A 19,715-nucleotide genomic window follows, 5' to 3' on the forward strand; every position below is an offset into this window, starting at 1 on the left:
GTAACAACGATGTATTGTAAATTATAAACATGTCATTCACATCGAATTATTGGTAGGGACATGTCCCTATGGTCCCTATACAAACCTACGCCCATGGGTGTGGCTGATTGGTGTAAATGTTCAAACTACAGGGAGGATGAGGATGGATAATAGGCCTATAATACATTAGAAATGCACTTGTTTTTAGAGTTGACCGAGCAAGAGACGACATGAGAAACATACTGTGGGGTTAAAAATACAAAAGTTTAATGCAGACTAACATTGTTTTCATGGCAACATCTTAAAAGAAGAAACCTAATAGTCTCAGCAGCTTCAGAGTCTAGAAAACAATACAAAATGCATATCGCATAACAGTCTCAGTTCATTTATTGTTATTTACAGTTGGTTTCACATTTATTATCCATAGTTCATGCACATTTATGTAAAAGTTGAGCTTCCTAAAGCTTCCTTCCTCTTCCTCTGACGCGTTTTCCTCCCCGGCCTCGTCTGCTGCCCTCGAACACAGATCGGGCCGTAACCATCGCCACATCCCCGCCTTCATCGCTGTCCTCCCCAGAGCTGCTGCTGCTGCTGCTCTTCCTCCTGACCTTCTGAGGTAGTTTTTTAGGAGACTGATGAGCTGCTGTTGCTGTGAAGGATCCCTGCCCCGTAGCGCAGACATCCCTTAGGGATGTAAGTGGAGATTCAGTGTTGGACTCTGGAACTAAGAAACCTCCACCTGTCGAGGGGCCCTCGTCGTCTTTCCGCCCATCTGTGTTCTTTAGATTTCCTTTTCTGGATTTAGATGGGGAAGGGCTTTCCTCTTCGCTGCTTCCACCCTCCCCTCCTTCCCTCTCCTTTCTCTTCATGCAGGTGACGGCCCGGCGGAGTCGCTGGCTGCGGATCGCCTGCTTTTCCTGTTGCTCCAGGCGGAAGAACGAGTCTATCCGGAGCTGAGTCTGCGGTGAAAACAGCGACAGAAAGAAGCAGGGGTGAATTTTTTATTTTTTTATTAATTTCCAACTATTGACTTCAGCCCTCACTATACATAAAAAAGATAAATAGATTATCTTTTCCTAGCCATGCATCCACGTCGCTAAAGTTACAGCACACCAGAAACATGGCTTTACCTAATGGACAACAAGAAGACGGTTGAGGGAATTTTTTTAAAAACAGGTGAATGAAAAACAAATCTAAAAACTGAAATCAAGTTAAAATTGTGATGCATTAAAAAAAATAAACAAAATCATTTTGAACGGGAACGAACGACACGCAAATCGCTGCAGGGACTCAGATTGCTCTAAAGTTAAAATGCATAAAGAAAGACTCAGAGAAGTCGAAGCAATTCAGTCTGCATTTATGAGCACAGCCAATATTATGCTAAATTTTAATCCAAAAAACTAAAAAGCCAAGGTTAAATCCTTATTTAAACAGCATTAGTTACTTTTGGAGACATAATCACAATAAATTTGTGATTTTTTTGCTACTTCATTTATACCAAAGTTATTAATAATTAATAAGCAATAACTAATTTGGCTGTTACTTGTCTGTTTTGTTTTTATCTGGTTATAACATCATACAGATTTGTTCAACTTAAGCCAAGGTTGATCACTAGGTAAATATGTTTTCTGTGCGACTTAAACTAAACAGAAAATGAAATGCAAAAGTCCTTCATTCTTGTTCGCATTTGTTTAATAAGCATGACGATGGTAAACTACAGTATTTAAAGTATTATAGGTGTCTGTTAGCTCAGCATGTTTTACAAAAAAAAAATCACTATGTTTGATGAAGGATGTTGGTCTCTGTCTGCATCTTTGAATATGATTAGCGTGTCTTATAAAGGCCATGAGGGCTGGGCAACAAGCTAATACTATATCTACTCCATCTTTCAGTTTTAGAAAGCAGTAGCAGGAGTTTTTAGCATCATTGCACCAAGGTACAACAAACCAGTCAACTATGGGCGTAGCTCCGTCACAGCTGGTCAAGTCTCTCGGTTACCTGCTGGTTGTTGAGCTGCTTGACCACCGGCTGGAGAGTTTCCTCCGTCTTTCTGCTGCTCCAACCAAAACGACTCAGACAGAACGTAGGGAAGAGGTCAAGGAAACTACTGGGGTCATAGAAATACAAGAAGTAGTCGTTATTGCTTAAAATATTAAATAGAAATAGACTAATAAAAATGGGAATGAATGAATAAATAAACAGGGGGAAGGGGGGAATCACTCTATGAGATAGTAGCTTCTTAAACAAATGTTCTAACTTGTATGAGCCGCAGCACGAGCAGGGAAAGGATATTCTTTGATCATGTCGAGCTGCGGGCGGCCCCAGCTGAAGGAGCTTTCTGAGCGGTCCACGGCCGGCTGCAGGTACGCCTGAGCCACCGCGGGGTTGGGGAAGCCTGGCTGAAGCTTCAGCTCCCTCACTTTCTTCTTCACCTTCGTATCCCGGGGGTCGTCCGTCGCACGCCTCTTCTCCTGAGCCTCAGACCACCACTTACTGCAGGGGCAAAAAAAAAAAAAGAAAAGAAAAGTAGGCAAAAAAACACCTAAAAAGTGCAGCATTTCAGCGTTAAATGCTGAGCGGAAGAGAAAACCTGAGCTGGACGAGCGGCTCCAGCCCCTGCCCTGGAAACTCGTTCAGTATCTCCATGCCGGTCACATATCCCACTCCCGGCACGCCCTCTGTGTAGTCGCTGCCCAGCAGGTACGCCAGGTTGATCATCTTGGTCCGGTCCAGGCCTGCCGCAGAAAGGCCACATTACAGTTCATCAAGAGGAGGAGGAGAGAAAAAGGGGGACCAAAAAAAAACATCTCAGAACTTGTCTTGGCCAAAACAGACACCTTCCTCCAATAACTAATCGCTAGCTCATCGATTTCTTCTCGATTCATGTTAGCACTTCAGGCCGTAGCCAGAAACAACGCCACTTATTTTCTACGAGGGAACAAACTGGACGAAGAGACCGTGACGAGCCTGGAGTGCTACCTGGACGAGTGTTTTGATAGCATCGTGATGGGGAAGGCCCAGAAGCCTACAGCTGCTAGCACACCGTCACTTAAGCGCACTCGTTCTAATTCCACCAGTGCTTCTTCTTCATCCACTTTATCCCCAGACAGGAACTTCAGCGATATCTTGGAATCCATCGACAAGAAGCTTACCAGCCTTGATGCGCGTCTCGCCTTGGTAGAGGTTCTACACAAGGAGTTTCAGTCCCTCAGGGAGTCGGTGGAGTTTAGCCAAGCCCAGCTAACAGCTATGGCCGCCGAGAACGACGCGCTGAGGGGGAAGGTTACGGAGCTGACCGAAGGGATTATCCAGCTTTCCGGCGAAAATAAGAAAATGAAGGAATCCATTCTGGACATACAGTCGCGAAGTATGAGAGATAATCTCGTCTTTGCAGGCATTCAGGAGCAGCAGGGAGAGATAGCAGAAGAAACGGTCCGGAACTTTCTCCAGCAGAAGCTAAAAATCCCGGCGGATCAGGTAAAAAACATCACTTTTCATCGAGTCCACCGGCTCGGAGGTAAGAAACCCGACAAAACCCGTCCTCGCCCGATCATAGCTAAATTTGAGCATTATAAACAAAAAGAATTCGTTAGAAGTTGCGGCAGGGAACTGAGAGGGACAGACTTTAGTGTTAATGATCAGTTTCCTAAGGAAATCCTAGATCGCAGGCGAGTGCTGTTCCCAATCAGGAAGAAATACATGATGGACGGCGTTAAAGCCACCATATCGGTTGACAGACTTTATATTAATGGACAGTTGTTCAGGGATCAGAAGATCACCCCTTGGCTTTATTAGTTACACCACAGGTGGACTTAAAAGCATGTTTCAATGATTTAAAATAAATAAATAAAATAAATAAATAAATAAGACGCACAGATCGGTACACGGTGATAAATTAAATACACGCACAGCTAAAGAGCACGTTGGTATGGTTGGTGTTCACGGTTGGGTACAGAAGGCACGGGCTATGGTTTATCCCTTTACACACTCTCTTACTCTTTGCACTTTTTTATTTTTTTGTGTATTTCTATCTTATCTGTCTGCTTCTTTCCTGAACATCAGTCAATCACAAGCACATCATATGATGCTACCTGGGTCTATGTATGACTATTTTCTCAAGGGCATGCACCTTCTAACTTCTCACTCACATCTATGGCGAATGTAAAGTTTGTGACATGGAATGTGCATGGGGCTGGCACCAGAGAGAAAAAAATGAAGATCATTAACCAGCTTACTAGATTAAAGGCAGATGTTGTATTATTGCAAGAAACCCACAAATCAGCTACAAATGCAAGTGAGCTTAATTCACCTGAGTTCCCTAATGTGTTTGCGGCCTGCTATAACTCTAGACAGAGAGGTGTAGCAATCTTAATCCACAAAAGCGTTAGTTTTAAAATATTAGATAAAACTATAGATCCTGAAGGTAGATATATAATAATTAAAATAGCTATCCATAACCAGAAGCTATGTATTGTCAGTATATATGGTCCAAATGTTGATGACCCCTCTTTTTTCCACCAATTCTTCCTTGCACTTTCAAAACACGGGGATTGTTCACTAATTATAGGAGGTGACTTCAACTTTGGTTTAAATAACGATATAGACAGGTTGAATAAAACAGGGATTCAGCGTAGTTGGCAGTCAGTAAATGTAGTCAAACAATACATGAGTGATTTTGGTCTTTGCGATGCATGGCGTTCTCTTCATCCTATTAGTAAAGAATACACTTTTTTCTCAAATGTTCACCATTCGTACTCTCGTCTGGACTACTTTCTTATAAGTAGCTCACTGCTGTCGGTCGTTTCAGAGACGGTAATTCATCCTATTACTATCAGTGATCACGCTCCTGTTACTCTCACCTTAATTAATAAAAAAATAACCACACAAAACAAAAGCTGGAGATTTAATACATCACTGCTTAAAGATGAAGAATTTATAAAATTCATTAAAGAACAGTGGGCTTCATACTTAGAATACAATGATCAACCAGGTACATCTGCATCGATATTGTGGGAAGCTGGAAAAGCAGTGATGAGAGGTAAAATAATTTCTTTCTCATCTCATAAAAAGAAAAAAGAAAACAAAAAGATTCAGGAATTAGAAGAAAAACTTAAGTTACTAGATTTATCTCAAGAAGAAGGGAAGTTAGGTAAAATCCGTGAAGTAAAATTAGAATTAAACCACTATATTGAAAAGATAGAAAATAGATTTCTAATACAAAGGCTCCGAATAGAAAATTTTGAACATGGCAATAAGTCAGGAAGCTTTCTAGCTAATCAGCTTAAAATAAATAAGGAGAAAACTACTATATTTGCAGTTACAGATTCAACTGGTAATACAGTAAGTGAACCAGAGTGTATAAATAATACCTTCCGCGATTTCTACAAATCTTTATACACACCACAGATAAATCCATCAGAGAAGGATATTAAGCAATTTCTGGATAAAATTACACTTCCTAAATTATCAGATAACCAAAGAATGACACTGGATTCCCCGCTGACAACAGCTGAAACCCAGGAAGCTCTTAAAAGCATGCCTAATAAAAAGGCTCCAGGTCCAGATGGATTCCCCACTGAGTTTTATAAAGAGTTCTGGAATATTCTAGCCCCAACGTTCCACAGAATGTTGCAGGAAATACAGGAAAAAGGTAGATTTCCAGCTAATATGAACTCTGCCACCATCAGCCTTCTGCTCAAGCCAGACAAAGATCCTGTGTTGCCCACTAGTTATCGCCCCATATCCTTAATTAATGTGGATATTAAGATAATCTGTAAAGCTTTAGCAAAAAGATTAGACAAAGTAACTCCCCTCATAATACATCCAGATCAAACTGGTTTCATCAGAGGAAGGCAGTCATCCACAAATACACGCCGATTACTTAATTTAATTGATTATTCCTACAGTAAAAACATTAAAACCAATATATTGTCTTTAGACGCAGAAAAAGCATTTGATAGAGTAAATTGGAAATTTTTATTCGCTACTCTTCATAAATTCGGTTTTGGCGATTTATTCATAAACTGGTTAAAAATTCTATACAATTCTCCAACAGCCTGTGTCAGGACAAATAATCAAATATCTTCCAGTTTTTGTCTACAGAGGGGCACCAGGCAAGGATGCCCTCTTTCTCCATCACTTTTTGCCATCTTTATAGAACCTCTAGCAGCAACTATCAGACAAACAAAAGCTGTAAAAGGTATAAAATGCATGAAAATAGAGCACAAGATTAGTCTGTACGCGGATGATGTATTACTTTATCTCCAGCATTCAAATAATTCTCTTTTACAAGTAATTAGAATACTAGAATCTTTCTCCAAAGTATCAGATTACTCGTTAAACTGGTCTAAATCTACGGTACTGTCAATTAATTGCTCTCTCGAAAACTCCCTAAATTTACAAATGCAATCAGGAAATATTAAATATTTAGGTATTACTGTGTCGAATAAATTAACAGATTTACTTAAACTTAACCATGCCCCACTTTTAAACAGGATAGAAGAGGACCTTGAAAGATGGAAATCGCTTCCAATCACACTTATGGGTAGGGTAGCTTCAATAAAAATGATGGTCCTACCTAGAATTAATTATTTATTTTCAATGGTCCCCAATAAACCATCATCTGACTGGTTTAAATCTCTAGACTCTGCCATTTCTAGATTTCTTTGGAAAGATAAACCCCCACGTATTAGCTTAAAGACAATACAGAAGACTAAAGACAGGGGAGGATTAGATCTGCCTAACTTCCATAACTATTACTTAGCAAATAGGCTACAATACATCTCTAAATGGATAAAAAATAGTCTTTTAGATGAGCCTTGGTTAGATATAGAACAGGAAATGTGCAATAATATCATGATTTCAGATCTGCCGTTTATAAGCTCAAATATAAAACGGCATACATGCTTCAAATATATCAACATTAGTTCTACTCTGACAGCATGGTGGGAGTTCCTGAAAATGACAAAGTCATCCCTTATCCCATGCAGTCGTACACCGATCTGGAATAACCCTGATATCCTACAAAATAATAAAATGATAAACTTTACATACTGGAAGAATAAAGGTATTAAATATCTGGAACATCTACTTGACGGAACCGAGTTCATCAATTTTGCTAAACTAAATATGCAATATGGCATTAGTAAAAATAAATTCTTGGAATATGAACAACTTAAATCTATAATTAAAAATAAATATAAGCATATTAATGGTGGTTTACAAGTCCCAACTAATATAATAGAGTTCTTAGATTTAACCCCCCCCAAACTACTGTCTAAATCATACAGGACACTGACTAAAATAGATGATTCGATATCTCTTCCTATAATGAAGTGGGAAAAAGATTTATCAGGCACCTTTGAACAAAATTTCTGGGCTCAGACATGTCTAAGAACTTTCAAATTGACTAGAAACACCAACTTACAACTAATACAATACAAAATCCTTCACAGAGTACATTATACAGGACAAAGATTATTCAAGATGGGTCTGGCACAATCTAATATCTGCCCACACTGCATAGGCAATCATCCTGATAATTATTTTCATGCGTTATGGTTATGCACACCAGTCCAGAGGTTCTGGACACAGATATGTAAGGACTTATCAAGGTGCTTGAGCTGTAAGATTACACCATCCCCATCAGTTTGCCTGCTCGGTAATTTTGAGGAAAGTCCTCTGAAAAAAGAAATAGTTTACATGGTTTTTACTGCTTTATGCATCGCAAAGAAAACTATCCTCATGAATTGGAAAAGTAAACAAAATCTCAGTATCAATCAGTATAGAGATCTTTTGTTGGATCATATTAATCTAGAGACAGCATCTGCTTCCACATCTGATTGGTCTTTTTGGGCTCCTCTGATCAACACCATCACTTAGTGGAATAGGGGGCGGTGGGTTGCTTCCTGCAGGGCGCAGTGGCTGGATGAAGGGGTTCCTGGGGCCCTGGGGGCACTTGGAGTAGGGCGCCTGGTGGATCCGGCTCCGGGGTCTGTTGCCCCCATCTGGGAGGAGTTTGGGAGGCCTACGGGTGGCCTACAGCAGCCGCTTGCGGCGCTCTTTGGGAGCTGCGTGTTGACGGACGTGGGTTACTGACCTGGTAGCTGTGCTGCCGCTGGGTGGGGCCGGGGTGGGTCTGGGGGTCTGGGGTCCCTGGGGCGCGCCGCCCTCGGGCGCGGGCCCCGGCGGGGCCTCGGGGGTTCCGGTTCCGGGGGGTGTGCCGCTTTTGGTGTGGGCCGGCGCGCGCCCGGGTGTCCGCCCCTGCACGGGGCCTCTGGTGCGCTGGGGGGTCTCGGGGCCCGTTGAGCTGGTAGGGGGGCATGGTCATTAACACCTCTGGGCAGATGCTCTTCTCCTTTATTGGAAAGGCACTCTGCCAGTGGGGGGAGGGGGAAAGGAGGGGGAGTAGGGATCTGCCCAGCCTGGATGTCTACTGTCGAATGTATGGTGAGTTGTTTGAACGTTAGTGTTGGGGAGGGATTAAATCCACGGGTGGGGGGGGGAGGATTGGGGGGGGTTGACGTTCTGGTGGGCTTGTGTCCGGCCCCCTGTCCCGGTCCTGGTCTGTGTCGTCTTCCGGTGCGGGTTTCACCTGGGGGGTGGGGTTGGGGTGGCTCGTGCGGGCCGGCTGGCCAGGGTCCCCCCCTATTATTATTATTATTATTATTATTATTATTATTATTTATTTATTTATTTATTTATTTAGTTTAAGTAGGCTTGGTGGGTGGGCTGGGGGGGGCTTAGGTGTTGGTCCTGGTGGGTGGTTGGCTGGCGGGCCCTGCGGCCTCTCCCTGGCCCCCGGGCTACGGTGGTGCCGCTGGCGAGGCCCCCTTCTCTAGGTGGGGCTTTCGGGGAGCGGGGGTGCCTATTGGAGTCAGTAGGGGAGCTGGCTCCCTGGGTTGGCTTCCCAGTCATTTGCTCCCCATCCCCGGACTCCTCCCTCTGCCTGCTCCATCACGCCGCCACACATGCAGGTCATGAGGGAGGGGGCGTTACTGGAGGTTGCCACTTTCTGGTGACGCCCCTCTCCCCAATTTTATTTTGCATCTTAGACACTTTCACTTCAAACATTTTTCACATCACACACTTATATAGGCCATGGTAGGGGGGGGGGTGGGGGGAAGACGTCTGGGAGGGGGCTTATGTTGTGTGGGCCTCACCTCGGACGGCTCCCTTCACCTCCTCTCCCACTTAGACATTGAGGGTTCTGGGCAGTCACACGGAAGGGGTGCGCTGGCAACAGCTACCTTCCGAAAGGGGGGTGGGCTGTGCCGTGCATCCCCTTCGGCGCTCCCAGTTTTTAAACGCACTTGAGAACAACATGCAACAACACAACATTTGAGCAGGCGTAGGGAGGGTCGGGGTCTTCTGCACACCCCCGTTCTCCGATGGAGGCAAGGAGTCTGGGGCCTGGAGGAGGTGCGGGCCACTGTGTCCGGGGTCTTGGCGGGGGGCTGCGGTGTGCAGTCAGCGGCCTACCAGGTCTGGGGCTGATGCCTCCGCTCCCCCCAGGGGGCGGGGGGCAGGGATGGCAAGGGTAAGGTGGGGGGAGGGAGTGGGTTTATTAGGTATTTAGGGGGAGGGGGGGGCTCTGGCCGGGTGGCTCGTGCGGGTCGTGTTGGCCCGCCCTCTTGGGGGGGCCCGGTCCGGGGGACGTCTGGTCGGGGGCCGGGGCCGGGGGTCGGGCACAAGCAGTCGTATAGTCGATTTGGGGTGTCCCCCCCCCCTTTGGTCAGTGTTGGATGTGAGTGTTATGTGGGAATGTGTGTACAGCGTCTTTTTTTTTTTTTTTTTTTTTTTTTTTTTTTTTTTTTTTTTTTTTTTTCTGTGTGTGGCGAGTGGGGCACAAGGGAGGGATGGGGCGAATGAGTTTTTTTTTTTTTTTTTTTTTTTTTTTTTTTTTTTTTCAGGTATGGGTGTGGTCCGCTCCCTCTCCCAAGAACATCTCAAGTCTCCGATAGGTGCGGAGCCCATCCCCCCACGTCCTGCCCTCCTCCACTTCGTTGGCGGGCGCCTTGGCCCCCTGGCGCATTAGTTGGCTTCGGGTTTGGGGCGGGTTCCCGGGCGTGCGCCGGCCCGCTCCTGGCGGCCTCTTCGCGGGGCCTGGCCCCCCGGGGGGCGGCCGGGGCCCTCGTCGCGGGGGCGGGGCGCCCCTGGGGCCTCTGGCCCCCAGGGCCCATGGCCGGGACCACTTCAGCGGGGCTGGCTGCCGGCGGAGCCCACGGGCTCGTCTCCGCGGCTCTTGAGGGCGACGACATTGCGGTGGCTGGGGGATTTCCTCGGGGTCGTCTCTGCTCCTTCCTTGGGGGGGGGGTTGCAGATATCCTGTGTCGGCCCCTCCTGGGCGACCTGCTTTAGGGACCCCTTTGGGAGTCTGGGGTTACGGGTCCCCTGACGCCTGCCTCTGTGCTCGGGGAAGGTGGGTCTTTGGTTCTCCACAATCACTATCAAGCTATTTCTGGATAATCTTCACCTAAACTAGTGCACTTTCACATCTCCCACTGGTGCTGGGTCCCAGGTATTAAGTGTTCACTTATATACAGTAATCTTATAATTTATTTATTTATTTATTTATGTTGTGTCACTTTATTTTTTCAAATATCACATTACACATGTCAGCTTACATATTAATATATATGATTAAGCAATGGCATCTAGGTGTAATAAGAGTGTATCTGTTGCTTAATGTCTGTTGGTTGTGCTGTTCTTTTTGTGTCTCTTTCCAGGTGATGGAGCAGACAGAGGACATTTTATCATTCTCTTCCTTTTATCTCCTCTTTCTTTCACCTCTACTCTTTTTTTTTTTTTCTTTTCTTTCACTATTTGTTCTTCCTTTACTCTCCCATTGTCATGTCCATATAATTTGAAATTCTCCTTGCAGGAATCATAATAAAGCTATTTACAAGCATAAATCAAGTGGAGCACTATGGCGAAAGCTGTTTGCTCCACTTGTAAAAGCAAAATCTGTCGAGCTCCATCTGGCATTGAGATATCAATTCCTATTGCCATAGTGCTAGACAGGACACTGGGGAAAAAAAAAAAAAAAAAAAAAAAAAAAAAAAAAAAAAAAAAAGAAACAACGCCACCCACCTAGCTGGCTCTGGAGGTCGCTGTACTGGTAGTGCTCGACGTATTTGCTCTGGCTGAAGAAGTTCTTGTAGACGTGTCGCCCGCCGAACAGCCACACGTCCGAGTCGTCCGTGATGGTACCGTGCGTCTGGTCGGCGCGGTCCAGCGCCGCGCACTGAGCCTCCGCCTCCATCGGAGCCACCAGGAACGGCACGCCGAACAGCCGCAGCAGCTCCTGGGTTCACGAAGCAGAAGAGAGACGCACAGGAGTCGCTTCAGGGCGGATGGTTGCTCAGAGCAGAAACTAAAGAGGTCCAAACGGGCCACAATCCGATAAATAAACTGTTTTGTTCAATCGTATTTTAAGATATGTCACAAGCTAAGCAAAACTATAAGGAGTACATGAACTTTACAGCATTCTCACTGATTGTTTTCCTGTTTTTCTTTATTATTATTATTCCGTCGGTGTCTAACTACTTCCGCATACTTCAAACGATTTCAACAATTTTGGTATCAAAATGTTCGGCTCGTTCCCGGCATGACTGCTATGACTCATGGTTATGCTAACCTTTACACTTTTTAAAATATTTCACTTTTTGTGCGTTTTTTTGGCTGTTTTCCATTGAATTCAATGCAAATTGATACAAATTCCTTCAAATTCTTCATATTCTTCCAATTGTTCTAATTCTTCAAATGTTTAAATTTAAAAAAAAATTTTTTTTTTGAAATTCTTCAAATTTTTCAATTTTTTTCAAATTCTTAAAAATTTTCACTTTGCTTCACATTTTTTCACATTCTTCAAATTCCTTTACATTTTTCAAACTCATTCAAATTTTTTCAAATTCAATTTTTTTTAAATTCTTCAAATTCCTTCAATTTTTTTTTCAAATTCTTCAAATCTGATTTCAATGTTTTTCAGCTACTTTTTTCATCTTCTGCAGATTAGCATTCTCACTCGCTGTTACGCAGGAACAGCTTTTTCTAGTTTTTTTTAACTATTGTATGAAATAGTGAATGCATGTATGATGTGATGCAACACGTGATGGTGAAATAATTATATATTCATACTGTATGTGTAATAAATTTAACAGTTTGTGGAGGTCTTCCCGTTTACACTGAAGTATTAATCAAAAAGCGTGTAAAAATGACTTAAATGCATCTTAAAACTGTCAGAAACATTGCTGCATTTGTTTAATTTTGCTGTATTTGTTTAATGTTGCTGCATATGTTTAATGTCTCCAGTGTTTAGATTATATACTAAACGGGTATTTGTTGTGCTGTGACAGCTGTTGATGTTTTAATGGCCATCTGATGACTGTCGCTATTGTGTGCTTTTAGCATGGCGCCGGCTCTCCGGGGAGCGTTTCCACGCTGCGGTCGTCACGTGGGGAATCCCTTCGCTCTCAGTAGCTCGTTATCAAAACAGCTGAACGGATTAACAAGCGTCCGGCTCTGTGACGGGGACGCGCCAGTGCTGATTTTATGATGCGGGAAACACGGCCAAGTTCTGACCGTAAACACAGCCCAGACCATGAGTACAAATCACAGCAACCGTCCAGCGGTATATTTAGGCAACTGCAGCAACCCACCCCCCACGGGGGTCCTGCACCTGCTGCGAATCGTCTGACGTCAGCTCAGCATCAGAGAAAATACAAACGCCTTCTTTGACGCGAGCTTGAAGTGGGACCGCTTCTTTAGGCTGGGTCTGACCACGCGGCATGTTTGGTTCACCTGGCTCTCCAGGCACATCTGGCCCGTCACTGTGTTGGCCATTCGCTCCTGCTGCTGTCTCTGCTCCCTCAGGTCGCTCTGCTGCAGCTGCAGCGAGCTCTCCAGAGCCTCCAGCTCACCCTGCAGCACAAAAAAACAAAACAAGTTACTAATAGGCTGGACGATAATTCAATGACAATATATAATCGATCAATAGACGTATAGCGATGACAGAAAAAAGGAATAGAATAAATAGAATAAAAGTTTTCCCTCCTTATGCATTCTAGCCATGTAGGTTAATATTACAGTCACTACATCCTCCCAACCAATCACAACGCAGACTCAGGGAACGCTCCGTCACTAAGCTCTGCCCCCTTATAAGACTTCAGAGAGCACACATTCTTTTCTCTTCTTTAAAAACTTGCAGTTTTGGCAAAAAGTTGGTTGAATAAAGGGTTGAGTTTGAATTCAGTGTTTGTGTCTGTATCTATAAACAGGTCATTAAGTAACAGCATAAAATGGTCAGGGTTGCACTTAAAATATATGTTTTGAATTTGTTGATAATTATAGATATCGATCAATCTGATTTCTATTTTATCGATGTTTTTTTTCCTACATGGTCCAGCCCTAGTTACTATACACGTGTTGCACTGTGGGTGCTGATCTGCAGAGCGGCTAGCTTAGAAACCACTCAAAGATGGCTGCATTTCTGCTTTGACACGTTACAGTCCAACAAACGTTAAAGTCAGCAAGGAAACATTTAGATATAACTACTTTGCTCTACATCTTAAAAGGCCCATTTTTTATTTAGCAGAGATGTGGCTAAGCCATTTAACAGAAATAAGATACAAATATGTATGTTTTAAATGAAAAGAGATTTAAATATCCTGCCTCCTCCTTGCCAAAGTAAGGGATTTTTAAGCAGGGAGAAAGAAATGTTTGGGGTGCATGATGTGTTTTAGAGATAAAGAGCTGATTCAGACAGGGAGTAATATCTTAGTTCAACATTTGACTTTCTCCAGCTCATAGTTGAAGGCATCTGAATAACATAAGAGTGTATTCTGAGGCCCGTTGTCACAAGCTGGCAATTATATAAATAAGTTAACTGGAACTAACAGCAGGTTAGTTAAGATATCAGGAGAAAAAGGTAAAAAATAAAAAGAAGAAAACATTGTATCTTATTACAGCGCATGAGATAAAGAAACGCTGATCTGTTTCCTAGTTTGGTGGGGAGACACTGACCATGTCCAGTTCTTCCCACTCATTGTTTGCTGCTGTGGGTCTGGATTCTGCCTCCTCTTCGTCCTTCACCTCTTCCTCCTCATCTTTACCCTCCTCCTCCTCCTTGTCTGAAACCACAGCTGGATTTTCAGGAGCTTCAGTCGAACGTTCCTCTGACTCGTCTTCCTTTTTAGTCTTGTCTGTCCGGACCTCTTCTAAAACGCTTTTTTCTCCGGCCGGATCAGCTGCACCCTCCTGTTTCAGTTCCTCCTCTGGCACCTCGATGAAGCTCTCTGCGGGAAACAAGCCACGCATTTTAGATGTCACAGACAAAGCAGGCAGTCGGGTCTAAAAATTATTCCGTCTTTACCTTCTGAGTCGCTCTCCCCGCTCCTCTCTGACTTCACGTCGTCGGTTTCCCCCGCGCCTGCGGGGAGCGCCTCCCTCCTCTTAGGGAAGAGTGGAAGCTCGGCCTCCGTCTCTGCGCTGGGCCTTTTTCCACATGGGAGCGAAGCAGGGCTGACGGATAACTCCTCCTGGCTGGAGGCAGAAACGTGGACACGGCGCTCAGATGCTCTTGGCTCCAGCCCTCCTGGTGTCTCCCCTCCCCTGCCGCGCTCCTCCTCCCGCGACTCCTTCTCTGCTTTGGGACTTTGTCCGAGTCCGGCGGACCGGAAAGATTTATTTCTCCGTCCGATCGCTTCCTCCAGCTCATCTTCGGAGCTGCTGCCGAGCAAGCTGTCCTCCGTGTGTAAGACTTGGTGCGTAAGCCTTTCATCGGGCGAAGGCTGCGTCTCCTCCTCAGAGCTGCTGGTCACCACTTGTCGCCGGAGACGTGGCTGTGCTTGTGAGACTCCAGCTTCACCCTCCTCTTCCTCCTCCTCCTCAGTTAGTGCTCGTTGGATCGCGAGGAGCGTACGTGGAGACGCGTTTCCATCCTTCCCGTCTGGACCCACCGTCTCTTCATCCGAGCTGTCGCCCATGGCCGCCTGGATGGCCTTGAGCGTCCGCGGCGAAGGCGGGGACGTGTCCTGCTGAGACGGTTTAGACACCTCTGAGCCGGTGGCTCGAACTTCCTCCTCCCCTTCCTCTTCCTCTTCCTCTTCAGTGACGGGTCGCCACAGGGGCTCTGGTTTGTCCGCCTTCCTTTTCCTGTGACTCGACAGGGAGCCCCCGGACCAGGGTGCGGCCGCAGGTCGACTCTCTGAGGTTGCTTGGTTTTTTTTGGAGCCTGCGTGGAAAGTAAAGCGTTGGATTTGCACATGAAGTCAAACGCAGGACGGTAAAACAATCGTGTCTGATTAAAGGTGAAGCTGAACAGGAAACCCCTGAATTTGCAGATTTAGACACTTCATCAATATTCCTATAGGACATTTAAACACGACCAGCACAAACGATGAATTATGGGGCCGTACTTAAACTCAGATGCAACATTCTTGCAGGGCATTAATATTACGGACATAATGTTGCGTCTGCCTCGCCTTTTATGAGTATATAGTGCGAGTAGTCCTCTGAAAGCAGCCGGCTGGACTCCACGGTGCGGTCCGGCTGGTCTCCGTCCTGCTGGCCGAGCTGCGGCGCGCTGCCGGCGCTGCGCTGGCTCATCTCCTTCTCAACTCCCTCCAGACGCTGGTTGAGCCGGTTCCTCTGCAGCAGGCCGGCCAGTTGGTACTGCGAGAAGTCTCCCGAACGCTGGGATGGGTCAGAGGAAGGGGGGGGCAGTGAGGGGGGGTGAGAGGAGGCGCTGCGCGGAGAGAGGAGCGCGTCAAGAGGGACAGACGTACCTCGGGGGGTTTGTTAAACATGGTGCGACGCCTTTTGCAGAACTCCTTCATCTCTTTGAGGATCTCGTGTTTCATCTCAGGAGGCAGGCTGGCGAAATCCTCCGAGTTGATGTCCACAGAGTTGGGGTTCTCGCACAGCTCTTCCTGAAACAAAAACGACCAATCCGGCTTTGAAGGCGAGTTATCAAAGGAAAAGGTACAACGACGTTTTAGGAATTAAAATATATTTGGGACATAACATATAAATTAGAACAAAAACATAGCTAAAGTACCTTTTAGGACTACCTAGTTGGTAAAACCCCAAGTAATTAAACCAAAATTATCTTCTAGTTTTACAGACACCCTAACATGGACACTATCATGTTTTAATCAGCAATAGACTATCTTCGCTCCAAAAAAATGGACAAACTGTAACAATGTACTCAGAAAAAAAAAAAAATTTAGCGACTGCTTTGCAGATATTTTTGATAAATCTTAACTGTAAGAGGATAGTTTTATTTCTCTCAGAAAAACAAGCTGTTAGCTGCCGCCAAGTTTAAGTCATCAAAATTACTTTCCAAAAAAACTAGGAAACTTGCGAGTCTAATGACCATTTTATTTTAGCACAATTTGTTACAAAGTGTTTAATATTCCCATTTTAGCATCCAAAACATTTCTGAAACGAGACCAGAAATAAATAACGAACAACACATTCCTCACTCTCCTATATTTTATCCCACACGTCTCCATTTATTATTTATTAGATCTATTTTTCGTCCCATTAATTATTGCAGCCGTTAACTTTGTACTCGGTCTTTCACCGCCGTTACCTCCAAGTATTCTCTGATCTTATTTCCAATCAAATGTATTTCTTAACAAGTGCTTTTGCGTATTTTATTTCAGTATTTAGCCAGGCGCAAAACATCTTAGATACCTACTTGTTTTTATTTTTTTCATAGCAATTACCATTTTATGATCATCTGAATTTGACTGTATTGTATATGGACCTCCATAATATGAACACATTTTGGATCAAAACAGGCCTTATATATTATTACCTCCAGGATTTAACAATATGCCTGTATTGGTCTCGAATTAATTGGATCTATTTGAAGTAAACTGAACTCATTTGCCTTGCAGAGTGCCTTGGGACGACGTTAGTTGTGATGTGGCGCTCTATAAATGAATGGAACCAAATTGAAACGACACAATCTTAAAGCTCCACGGGTTCATTTCTACCTGGTATGTTTGGAAGGTGTCCACCATCTCCTCGCCCTCCTTCCCCTGCTCATCCTCGGAGGAGGAGCTGCAAGTAGAAAACCGAAACACATTGATCATTTTTCTATTGGTTCACCGCTGACCACCAGGTGTTGGTCAATCACATCGAACCCCAGTAGATTGCTCACACGTAATAGGGGAAAAATGACAAAGTGGGATTAATACTAGTAACCCATAAGGGTGTGATAATACATCGATATATCGATTCAATGATTAACGATCCAGTTATATCGATGCAAAATGAAAACGTCGATCCACATTGTCATTTTTAAGATACGCCTTTACTTTGAAATCCTGTTGAATGCTGTTTTTGATTTAAATGCCTGCAAGAGCTTAGAAATAAAACGGTCAGATCACATTTGTTTTTTTTTTAGTAAGCTTTTAATCAATGTAAATAATATAGCATTAGATGGGCAGATAACATCGCAACATATCGATCGCATTGATCGGAAATCGGAACAGACTTTGTTATGTTGGCAAAAACGTACTGTCATCAAGGGCTGGACGATAATTCAATAACTATGTATATCGACCGATAGACGTATATCGATGATAAAAAAAAAAAGGGTCAATAAAAAGTTCAATAGAACTGTTTTCCTTAATTTTACATTCTAGCCTATCATGTAGGTTAATATTACAGTCGTAACATCCTCCCAACCAATCACAAACGCAGACTCAGGAATGCTCCGCCCCAAACTCCGCCCCCTTCAGAGAGTTCAGAGAGAACGTGTCCTTTTTCATTTATTAAATACTTGCAGTTTTGGTAAAAAGTTGGTTGAATAAAGGGTTGAGTTTGAATTCAATGTTTGTGTGTTCTGTATCTAATAATAGGTTGCTAAGCAACAGCATAAAACGGCCAGGGCTCCACTTAAAATACATATTTTAAATGTGTTGATAATTATCGACATCGATCAATATGATTTCTGTTTTATCGATAAGTTTTTTTTCCCCCTATATCGTCCAGCCCTACTGTCATCCAAACAAATCCAAACACAACGTCGCGTCGTGACAAAGCTGGTGATTTACAAGCAGTAACGTCTCCTGGCTCCGACCTGCTGTTTTCCTTCTCCTCTGAGGCGGGGAGGGCGGGCAGGACGTACATGTCGTCCACTTCATCTCTCCTCACGCTGGACAGGCTGGGTAGAGGGTCCTTACTGGTGGCAAGGGAGAAATATGGAATATTTCAGAGCAGCAAACAAGAGAGCAGAAACCTATGCTGAAGCTAAAACTGGACTGTATCACATGTGTCCTGCATTGTTTACATCTCAATTGCTGTACTGTGAAATCACTGCTGCACTTTATCCTGGAACTATCCTGCAAAGTTACTTTATTATCCTGCAAAGCTACTTTATTTATCCTGCAAAGTAACTTTATTTAACATGCAAAGTTACTTTATTTAACATGCAAAGTTACTTTATTTAACATGCAAAGTTACTTTATTTAACATGCAAAGTTACTTTATCTATCATGCAAAGTTACTTTATCTATCATGCAAAGTTACTTTATCTATCATGCAAAGTTACTTTATCTATCATGCAAAGTTACTTTATCTATCCTGCAAAGTTACTTTATCTATCCTGCAAAGTTATTTTATGTATCCTGCAAAGTTACTTTATCTATCCTGCAAAGTTATTTTATCTATCCTGCAAAGTTACTTTATCTATTCTGCAAAGTTACTTTATGTATCATGCAAAGTTATTTTATTATCCTGCAAAGTTACTTTATTTATCCTGCAAAGTTATTCACTGAAATTCTTAAGCTGTATGCAAACGAAATTTCATTCTGTACGCACTCTGTGCATACAAAATGACAATAAAGTTTGTCTAAGTCTACAGCACGTCCAACAGGGAGAACTGTTACTCCACAGTCTCTCACCTCTGATCTCCACGTGCAGCCTTGAGAGCTTGTCTCTTCAGGAAGGTCCTCAGAAGTTTCTCGTTGGTCTGTTTGGACTGACTGGTCAGCTCCTCTTTCCTCTGCCTCCTCAGAGCCTGCAACAGGAGAGTCAGAGTTTGTGAAGTCAAAGCAAAGTAGAGGGGTGGATTGCTACAGAACAAGGTGGTCATCATCTGTGCGGATCTCACCAGGGTCTGCTTCTTCAGCATGGGAGCATCCCCATCGAACACAAACACCGGCCTAATGCGGAAGAAGAGCAGCTTACAGATGCGGTTGAAGAGGGTGAGCAGGTGGGCGTTCTGGACGCTGTTGCCTTCACGGTCCCTCACCCCTTTGATCGCCTGGTTCAGCCATATGCTGATGTCTGAGGGGAGGCTGGTTAAGGTCATTGCTAAGGGACTCGACATCGGCAGGGATACATCGGTGCATTTTGCAGATATGGGAGAGAATCGTTATCTCAGCAACCAGAAACAGTAAACAGGTCAAATCAAAGTTAGGATACCAACAGCGAGGATCTTTCCTTCCAGTGTCTCGGGGTTGATGGGTTTCCCTGTGCTCTCCAGGAGTCTCCAAAGTCCGTGCACTCCCATGATCCCAAGCCCTGAACGCACCACCGAGACAAGAACAAGAGGGAAAAAAAAAAAGGTCCAATGTGTTGGACCTAGCAGGACTTAGGCAAATAAAACCGCAGAACAAAACAAAGAAATGGTCCCAATGTGCGTTTGCAGCATCCCTTAAGTCCGTAATGCAACCCAGACAGGACGCGAAGGTTCCGCTGCCTCATTTACCAAAAAAATA

The 19,715-nt window shown here is 44.2% G+C and overlaps 1 protein-coding gene across 3 annotated transcripts; it reads right to left on the minus strand.

The window, feature by feature from the left end:
* Window positions 1-222: 222 nt before the first annotated feature.
* Window positions 223-19,645, minus strand: ercc5 (excision repair cross-complementation group 5). Of its 3 annotated transcripts, XM_012856006.3 has the most exons (15): window positions 19,420-19,641; window positions 19,106-19,281; window positions 18,897-19,012; window positions 18,074-18,175; window positions 16,983-17,049; window positions 15,765-15,908; window positions 15,462-15,672; window positions 14,351-15,211; window positions 14,002-14,273; window positions 12,781-12,900; window positions 11,071-11,284; window positions 2,570-2,714; window positions 2,272-2,472; window positions 1,978-2,062; window positions 223-938 (listed from the first exon to the last, which is right to left on the minus strand). In XM_012856006.3, the coding sequence occupies exons 1-15, from the start codon at window positions 19,505-19,507 to the stop codon at window positions 438-440; spliced, it is 3,303 nt and encodes a 1,100-aa protein (XP_012711460.2). In that variant the 5' UTR covers window positions 19,508-19,641; the 3' UTR covers window positions 223-437. The 3 variants fall into 3 exon arrangements, with proteins under 3 accessions (XP_012711460.2, XP_021168253.2, XP_035992484.1); XM_021312578.2 differs by lacking the exon at window positions 223-938 and having other exon boundaries at window positions 1,985-2,086; window positions 2,237-2,472; window positions 19,420-19,645; XM_036136591.1 differs by lacking the exon at window positions 223-938 and having other exon boundaries at window positions 1,990-2,083; window positions 2,237-2,472; window positions 19,420-19,645.
* Between the last annotated feature and the right edge of the window lie 70 nt (window positions 19,646-19,715).

Source organism: Fundulus heteroclitus, chromosome 4 (assembly GCF_011125445.2).
Source record: "Fundulus heteroclitus isolate FHET01 chromosome 4, MU-UCD_Fhet_4.1, whole genome shotgun sequence".
Classification (NCBI taxonomy): domain Eukaryota; kingdom Metazoa; phylum Chordata; class Actinopteri; order Cyprinodontiformes; family Fundulidae; genus Fundulus; species Fundulus heteroclitus.

What these genes read in the sequence shown, in the direction of transcription:
- ercc5 (XM_012856006.3), bottom strand. Translation starts at nt 19,507, where the DNA reads ATGGGAGTGCACGGACTTTGGAGACTCCTGGAGAGCACAGGGAAACCC. An exon ending in TGCTGAAGAAGCAGACCCTG is followed by an intron (nt 19,013 to 19,105) that starts GTGAGATCCGCA and finishes CTCCTGTTGCAG; the next exon opens with GCTCTGAGGAGGCAGAGGAA. An exon ending in GAGCCGCTCGTCCAGCTCAG is followed by an intron (nt 2,473 to 2,569) that starts GTTTTCTCTTCC and finishes TTGCCCCTGCAG; the next exon opens with TAAGTGGTGGTCTGAGGCTC.